Source organism: Anguilla rostrata, chromosome 11 (genome assembly GCF_018555375.3).
Source record: "Anguilla rostrata isolate EN2019 chromosome 11, ASM1855537v3, whole genome shotgun sequence".
Classification (NCBI taxonomy): Eukaryota; Metazoa; Chordata; class Actinopteri; order Anguilliformes; family Anguillidae; genus Anguilla; species Anguilla rostrata.
Genome location: NC_057943.1, coordinates 11915009 through 11923979, shown reverse-complemented (window position 1 = coordinate 11923979; position 8971 = coordinate 11915009). Strand labels below are relative to the sequence as shown.

The 8971-nt window shown below is 38.0% G+C and overlaps 1 protein-coding gene across 1 annotated transcript; it reads right to left on the bottom strand.

Annotated features, from left to right (window-relative positions):
• Positions 1–2899: 2899 nt before the first annotated feature.
• Positions 2900–4735, bottom strand: LOC135233940 (transcription factor HES-5-like). Its single transcript, XM_064297937.1, has 2 exons — positions 4267–4735; positions 2900–4140 (listed from the first exon to the last, which is right to left on the bottom strand). Exons 1-2 carry the CDS (start codon positions 4327–4329, stop codon positions 3709–3711), a joined length of 495 nt encoding a protein of 164 aa, XP_064154007.1. The 5' UTR covers positions 4330–4735; the 3' UTR covers positions 2900–3708.
• Between the last annotated feature and the right edge of the window lie 4236 nt (positions 4736–8971).

Sequence of the window (8971 nt, the reverse complement as noted above, 5' to 3'; positions counted from 1 at the left end):
TTGTCATACACAATATTGTGCAATGTAAATTTGTAACTCTGTGTATGTTTACCTGGGAACATCTGACATCTGATCATAAAGAGATGAATGAATGAATGTCATTCATTTAGTTATGAACAAATGATACTGCAAGCATTTTAAAAAGGTTTTAATAATTTGGTCAAACGAAATACACACATTTGTATTCAAAAATTTGACATGTCTGCATGAGATTAAAACACTTGTGTGATGTGCAAAACACAATTCTGTAATGAATATTTTCGTGCAAACACATAATTGCAGTGTTCACCCATTGGATGCATTGAATAAAATTTATTTGGATATTTGCTCAGCAACCCTCATTAAAATGTTTTATGAAAACATATTTATATTATACAATACACCTAAGATATTATCTTGTTTTATTTATCATGTAATACCTTTGCTGAAAGATGAACATAAATAAATTGTTGAAAATCTATTTCATCCAATAATCACATTCTGGTGTGAAATAGCCAGCATGCTGATGTGGAGTGACCAGATACACAGTGTTATAATGTCTCCTGGTTTCTGGAAGTGGTCAGTGAGCAGCCTGACTGCTGGCAGTCCAGATGTCACAGGTCTTTGGGCTGCTAGTCAGTGTGAGTAGAGAGCTGCTCAGAGTTTCCCACACTGAGTCCTGTGTGCTGTGGTCAGTGCAGGACAAAGACAGTCCAGTTTGAATGGGCCGTTAGTGATGGTGATTGGCTCTGTGCTGCAGTACAGAGAGAGGCAAATAACAAAGGCCATCTGGAGGGAAAAACTATCAGTGGATGATCCTGCTTCAGCCCTACGTCACCTGAATGTGAAACTTTCAAACAGACATGTGTAAATGGGAAAGATGAAGGACTTTCCATGGATCAGTATTCTTTTGAATACTTAGCCATTTCATCTGAAAATATTCCAATACAGAAATGTAAAATAGTTTAAATTATTTATTTAATATTCATTAGAACCTTTTACAGTTCTAATGAATGTCCATCACATCCCTGTTCAGAGTGAGATTAAAACCTGATTTGCTCACATTAGAGAGTAGCTTCCCCTTTCATCCTCTGTGTACAGCCAAACATCAGCCTCTGGTGGGACTGAGGCTGTTAGTGATGCTGGAAGTGTGACTCTGCTCTCCTCAGCTTTCCCACACTCTGTCCATTGAGAAAAGTCTCACTGAACAATAGAAGTGTGCCCACTTAAATGCTAATTCCTTTTCATGACCCGCAGAGTGTCCAACAAGCCCCCTGGGGTAAGACTTGTTAGAGAAATATTCCTTTATAAAGAGGCAGATAAACACAAACATTTAGAGAGAATGCACCCCCATATGTAAGTGTTGATTAGAAAGGTCCTAAAGGAGAAAACAAACTGCCAGAGTTTCATTATAGTTCTTAAGAACTATTTAATACAGTCAGAACTACAAGATAATGATGCGTAAGAAAGACAAATAATCTCAATCTCCACCCTCTTTAATCTGAGCTGCATTGTAAATGGATTTGGTTATCTAGATTTCTGATCAATGTTTCCTCGTGAAATGATCTTTGACTTTAGATTACCTTATTTTTTATGTAAATTTTTAAAAACATGTTATTGTTTGTGGTATCTGTAACAATGCTCTTGCAAGCATCAAAATGTCAATTTGATCTAAATACGTTACCTTTTCATCAATGTAAGCTATCTGTACTGCAGTAGCTGGCTCACCCCACACTGAACCCAACAGTCTTTCATTTATCAAAAGCCAAAGGATTCAAGGCGAGTTTCCCTTCAAAATCTTACACATACAGCAGCAAAATTACTTTATATAAAATATAGATGGTGTAAAAAATTTTATTGTACCGTATTGCACACCCAGTAATCTTTATTCCCTGGCTGTAAGTCTGTGGCCTCAGCAGCTTTTGTCCCTGTTGGGCTCTGAGAGTGAGTTTTCCTCTGTTTCCCACACTCCGTCCATTCACTGCACTCAATGGAGACACAATAGACGTGTGTCTTATTACACATCACATTAGCTGTGGGGTTGGATCCCACATTGTGTGGGCAGAAGGTCTTACGGCTGGCCGACCACAAAAGCACCAACTGGCCACTGAGCCGTTTCAGCCAAACAGCTGCAGTATTACAGGTGAGATAGACACACTGCAGTGGGATTTTATGGAAAAAACTTTTGCAAAATAAATAAAAAATGGACTACAACTGTCTACACTTAATCAGATACATGACCCATATGCAAAGAAGGCAGTGGAGTTCATTCTATCAAGCAGGAATTTAAAAAATGACTGTTTAGGTAAAATATATGTGTCACTACTTGCCAAATAAATATTGTATGCTGTGGCCAACTGCCATGCACTTTTCAGGTCTCTTAACTTCCATGAAATATTAATGTTTGAAGTCTGCACTGATACATGATTTACGTGCATGTCTATTCATAGATGTGTATAATAGATTATTGAATTGTAAGGGCATGATATAAAAAAATAACTATATTATTAAAACAAGATTAGCATGTGAAATTGATATGAAATATTATAACAATAGAACTAAATTATCTGTTAATATGTGGAATGTGCTTGGAATGCAAATAAGTTAATGTCATGATGATTAACACATGCAATAATTACATTATATTGTGATTAGAATGCAATGTACTTGGCCGCTGTACTTGATTTTGCAGGTGCGTAGTTGTACCACTACAGTCAGACTGACTCTGGAGGTGATGCAACTGAACATATTTGATCAAAATAAATACATATCGCAGTACATATAATTGTTGATTAATATAATGTGTGACATTATGTGTCATTGATTCTCAACCTATTAATGAAAGCATTGTCATGGTGATCAACACCTACATTCCTCTTTGGTTGGATTTGTGTAATAAATGATGCAAAGAACCAATAGATAGATTTTCTCTTAATTTATTCATTTATGGAAATCACTCTTAGAGTGAAACATATCATTGCTTGAAGACCTCTTCAAAACACAAGACAGCTCACAGTGGAGCTTTACATTTTATAAGAATCTTTGTAAAAGACAAAAGAGGGTGTAAAGTTTCAACACTTTAACAAGTCTCACTCAGTAATGAGTATTCATTTTAAGCACAATTTTTAAATCCTAAAAAAAAAGCAGAAAACTTCCTTAATGGGAATCTTAACAGGCATTTATGCCAGTACTCAAGCTCCAAATGTGGAATTATTTTGCATAAACATTTCTTATGCAAAACATCAAATCTTGCCTTCACTGAAGTTCTTTTTTTACATACAACAAAATGTAAACATATAGGTTACATACAGAATGGCCTATATAATTGCCTTCACAGAAGCATTTTTTCCAGATACAATCAACATTAACACTTTAAGATGATATCCAGTTTGGATAAGCATTCATTTCATTCACATATGGAGTCTCAACAGAAGACAAAACATTGTTCGGTCATTTTTCAATAACAATAAAAATATGGAAGTTTTCCATTAAACGAACATTTCTTATTTAACAAGAAATAGTTAAGATTTTCCAATATTTGGCAAATATTGGAAAAGAGTCATTCAGTCTTTCTTGGGCTTTCTCTTAATGAAAGCAGAGTATTAAACCTCCTGCAAGTGCAGGAGAGGAAGAATACTTCCTACATCCTGAGAATCGCTGTCCATGCCCATCTACGACAGACATGTTCAATTCTGTTGGTCTGACAATTGTGACACAGTCTGCAGGACTCTACCAGGGCCTCCAGAGGGCGCTGCTGGCTGGAGTCTCCTCTTTGCTGCTGGTGTTGTGTGCTGGAGAGCTCAGCTGAGGCACTGCAAACTGAATCTTGCTCTTGTCAGAGGATGGCTGAGGGTTCTGGAAATGGCTCAGCAGTCTTCTCTGGGATGGTGTCTTCACTTCACAGCGAGACAGGAAGCTGACAATCTCTTGCGCACACCTGGAGTAGCCCTCACTGACAGCTGAAGAGCAGGATGTGCTGTTCGCTGACTGGTGCTGGTGCTGCCGTCTCAGGAAGCAAACTGTCATCTCCAGGATGTCGGCTTTCTCCTGCTTGGAGTTGGAATTCTGGCCACGGAACTCTGGGCCCAGGAGATACTTGAGCTGCTCGATGCTGCTGTTGATTCGATCTCTGCGCATCTTTTCAACCACTGGCTTTCTCAGCTGAAAGAGAAAAACAAGAACAATGTTAACAATCTAGCTCTTGATTAAGACATATTCATGCCTGCATATTGATACGAACATTAGGCAATTTAAAGTCATTCATGAATTATAATGTCCTATATTTACCTTGTTAGCCAGAGTCAGGTGCTCATTGGAATAGTTCATTGCTGCAGTGACTGTAGGTGCCATGGTTGTATCTCTGTGTAGAGGTGGTCTGAGATGCACTGGTCCACTCTCTCCTATTTATAGTCTGTAATCTCCATATGAATGTGTGGGTCTGGGTCTTTTTGGAGTTTCTCACAGTGTGCAGCCAATGGCAGAGCTGGGGAGGACAATGAGGAATGCGGAGCTGCCACATGCTGAATGAAGTGCTTACTGCAGGGGGACAATGAGCACGTCTCAGGGGAACAGGTGGAGGGGAGGGTGATGGAGAGTGACCCACAGAGCGCTGTGTGAATCTGGGAAAGTGCTGACCCTGTAAAGAGGGCAGATCTGCTGCCTGATGTTGGGATCAATGACAGTGACAGAGACACGCTCATCATTATAAAGTGCACGTGTGGAACTGACAAATATATAAACTCTCAACCTTACAACAGCTTTTCAGTCAGTTAGCACATACCCTGATTTCATCCAAACATTAAAAAATAGATAATTGTTTTTAATATCATCTATTTTCAAAGCATGTATCACATTGTATTTCATGTCACACCCTGTTAATCCAACCTTGCTTTAAAAAAATCTACATAATAAAAAATGTATTTCTGCCTGTCAGACAATAATTTCTTCATAAAAATTAGTTGGCTTACATAAAAACTGAAAATTAAACCCTATTGCAGGACATTTACTTGTATTCTAAGACTTTGAGAATTTACTTTTCATGGAGATTATGTAATCCTTAAAAACATATGGTGGGCTAGTTAAGGAAGTTCAGAGAACTAAAGGGTGAACACACTCATGGGCCGCAGGTACAAATCCAGCTCATCCTTTTTTTATCATGAGCAGCCTTTCTGGAAATCCAGATGCCACAGATGTGTCCAGTCTTCAGGCTGGTCGTCTCTGTGAGTAGAGATGCGCTCTGTTTCCCACACTGAGTCCTGTGCATGCTGCATTCTGTCCATGACAAAAGACGCTCTTTGTATTCAGTGAGTCTTTTGTATTGGCAGTTGGTCTTGCAATGAGACTGACATCAAAGGCCATCTGGAGGGAAACTTTCCTGGAGGGAAAGAAAATGCTTTCCTCTACGCTCTTTACTGTATTTAACATTTTCATTATTTTATCTTAAAGACATTCATTCAGTTATATTCACATAACTGCACTGTCCTGAGTGCAGTATTTGATTATTAATGATTTTAAGTGTCACAAAGCTGGCCGGTTCCTTGAACAACCTTCTTTTTTTAAATGACCAGAGTTCAAAAATATATAAAACCGTTCATTTACACACAAGCCAGAAATGCAGCCACTGAGACTTTACATACCTGTTGTACATTTACGTCTAAATTATTTAGACCCTTTAGAAAATAATTGGGAAAAGCTTTTTTTTTTTTTAGCATACTGCCAAAATTTAGTTGCAAAAAGATCACCCCATATCAATTCACACAGCTGAACTTAAATAGGCCCACATTAGACACACCTGGAAACATTCCAATCAATCAAGTTACCTGCAAGACACTAGGCACACTTAATCTAACAGACAGTTCATGAAAATGGCAATTAAAGCTTATCATACATATATTTTACAATTAGAATATCTAGAGAAAACAAGAACATATGTCCCATCTCTGAAGGAAAGGTTACCCTTCACATTAAGGCACAATAATTTTTTTAAAGTTATCTTTTCAATCCCTTTTAAGTCCACAATTATCCCATTTTTATTGAGGGGGACTATTTTGATGTCTCCCCCTGTTCCTCTCCCACCTCCTGCATCCCTGCATTTAATGACAAAGACAAAGTGTACAGTTTATCCATTAACGCATCTCTCCAAACTGATGCTGAAACTGAAACTGAAACGGGGGGGGTTAGGGTTAGGGTTAGGGTTAGGATGCTGGAAGTGTGACTCTGCTCTCCTGAGCTTTCCCACACTCCGTCCATTGAGAAAAGTCTTGCTTAACAATAGACGTGTGCCCACTTAAATGCTAATGAAGTCTTGGGACATCCCACCCCCTACCCCAGTCTCAACTAATTTGTCTTAATATTTAGTATTGGGTCTGTGCTGTGCTGTGCTTCTAAAAGTGTGGTTATATGTTAAATTGAGAACAGAGTATTTCTGTTTCCATAGCAACATGTAGATTTTACAGAAATATTTCATTAACTTCATATGTCAGTACATGCATAATAGTTACAGCTCTGTGTTCAATTTTGCCATTGGCTGAAAGAAAGATGTGATATTTTGTAATTTCTTGGTTTTGTTAAGGATTACATTTTCATGGTCATTGTTTGTCCTGAAAAAAGTCTCTGATCCAAAGATAGGCCTCTGACATTTCAGTCTCCACTAAAGGGCAGCAAGACAATTAGAGACTGTTACAAGTGAAAAGTGGAAGTGAAGTGAAAGATAACACTCCCCTGAGAATTTACACAGGTTGGTCTCATGACCAAAACAAAGTCTGCAATTGGGTTTATTTCTCAAAATGTAAATAGAAACCAAGTAGCCAACGATGTCACAAAAATAAAGAAATGGTGTGTCTGTTATAATAAAGGCAAGACAAAGAGTAGATGATAAATGTTCACAGGGAAAAGCAATCAACAGAATTGTCAGTAATTTGCTTAAAGCTGCATTATTATATTTGCTCTGTTATTAGCAGCCTTATATCCTTTGGAAATAGTTTATTAGTAATCTGCAACATACAGTAACTAACTAATTTGAGGCATAATCCCACAAAACTCTAACTAACTTGTGCTACAATTGTTTCCTCATTCTTCGTGGAATATGTGGACATAACAATCTCTTTCAAACAAACATAAGCAGAGTTCTTAATCACCACCAGTCTGCACAGTGGTTATACACTGCACTGCACTTTCCCAAATGACGTCAAAACAGTGAACTTGTAGATTTTAAGGAATATGTATTTTAAATGTTAGACTAGAGCTTTTCCTGAATGATATACAATTTTACATTTGACCTTCACTCTAAGAGAGGTTTTAAATATTAGATGAATATTTTCTATTAACAATTAGTAACACATGATTTATAACTTACTCTACAGCTCAAAGTTCTCTCAAGTAAGTTAAAGAAATAGTCCATCATATCTACAAGCTAATGTAGTGGCCTCATACAGTTATGTTAATTAGACTCAAATTTTTCTAGGTGTGAGCTGTTGTGTGCAAAATATGGCAGGCCTCGAAAGAGAAATTGATGTAGCACAGAAGGACAGAAAACTGATTAACTTTTATGAAAGATTTATTGTGATATAATTCATTAATTTAATCACAGTACTGTCTCAGTTGATATTAAAGAAACTTAAAACACACAGTTACATTCATTTGAAATTAAAAAAACATAAAATATATGGTTCAAAGACTCAAAATGACTGTAATACATGCATTGGCATACAAAACATAGCATTGTTCCTTTGTACAAAGGAAGATAGGGTTTAGCAGCAGCACTTCACTCTGGCATAATTTATCATGCAACACCTGCATGATTTTTATGCTTTTATGTAATTCTCTGCAAAGGCCTACTTTTTATAAAATGTACTTATATGTACATCAATCACATTCATAATTAATAGCAAAATAGCCGTAATAACGGTACTTTTAACTCAAACAAATCTGTCTTTACAAAAGACTCTTGTAGTTAACATATGTGTGCAGAACAAACATATTTTTTCAAAGCAAAAAAAAAAAAAGTTTCATGAAACTTTAGAAAAACATAACTTAAAAGAATATACAGTATCTCTTTCACTTTGTTACTGTATTTTGGGTTTTGTCATGTAGTCCTTGTTGAAACCTGCCTAGAGTTTTCAGCACAGGTTAGATCATTTAGGTCAGTCAGAGGCAACCTTTGACCCTTGACCTTGACCTCTGGAGCTCACTGCTGACAGCACAAGGGCAGCAGGTCTTCCTCAGCCGAAGGAAACAGGCGTAGGACATCGCGGGCGCCCCTGGAATAGCCGTTGTGAGACAGGATGGCCTTTCTTGGTGTGAAGAAGGACAGAGTCTTTTCCCAAAGGTCCAAGCTCGGCACTCCGCTCTGTAGGTGTCCCTCAAGGGCAGCTCTCAGTCTTTCCACACCACTGCAGCATTTTCTCTCAAAGCTCATGATTTTACACCTGCAACAAAAAGTGACATGACACGATAAGTATGGTTTCGCTGTGAAACCTATTTCAATTGCAAGTTGCAAAATTCTTATGCTCTGTTACCAACAAGAAAACCAAACATTTGCTCTGTACTTACAGGGTTTGCTGGTCCTTCATGGTGCCGTGAAGACTGAAGCAGGCGTAGTTGGCCAGTTTTGCGGTTTGGAAGTCCGTTTGAAGGTTTGGGGATTGCAAATTCTCTGACTTTGCGGTTCCTCAACGGCCAGCATTTATAGCCAGACTCGACGCGTGACGCTGGTTCTCACACATTGGAGCCAATCAGAGAGCTCCAATCATGTGACAATACTCAGAGCATGAATGGCCTCTTTTAATCGTGAGTATAATGGAGCAAAGCCCAGTGAACAGGTGGAAGGGTGTCATTTTAATGCCTTCTGTCAAATTACATATTAATGGCACTGTGTGAAAGTGTGTGAACATGTCTTCCCTCCAGATTACAGCTATCCTCCATGGACAGATATTGGTGGGAAAGTGTGACCAAACATCTGCCAGAGGGTTACATGTAATGTACACAGTTCTCA

Excerpts from the sequence above, each read along its gene's own strand:
- LOC135233940 (XM_064297937.1), bottom strand. The coding sequence starts at position 4,329 with ATGGCACCTACAGTCACTGCAGCAATGAACTATTCCAATGAGCACCTG. Across the intron at positions 4,141-4,266 it reads ACCTGACTCTGGCTAACAAG|CTGAGAAAGCCAGTGGTTGA; the intron begins GTAAATATAGGA and ends TTTCTCTTTCAG.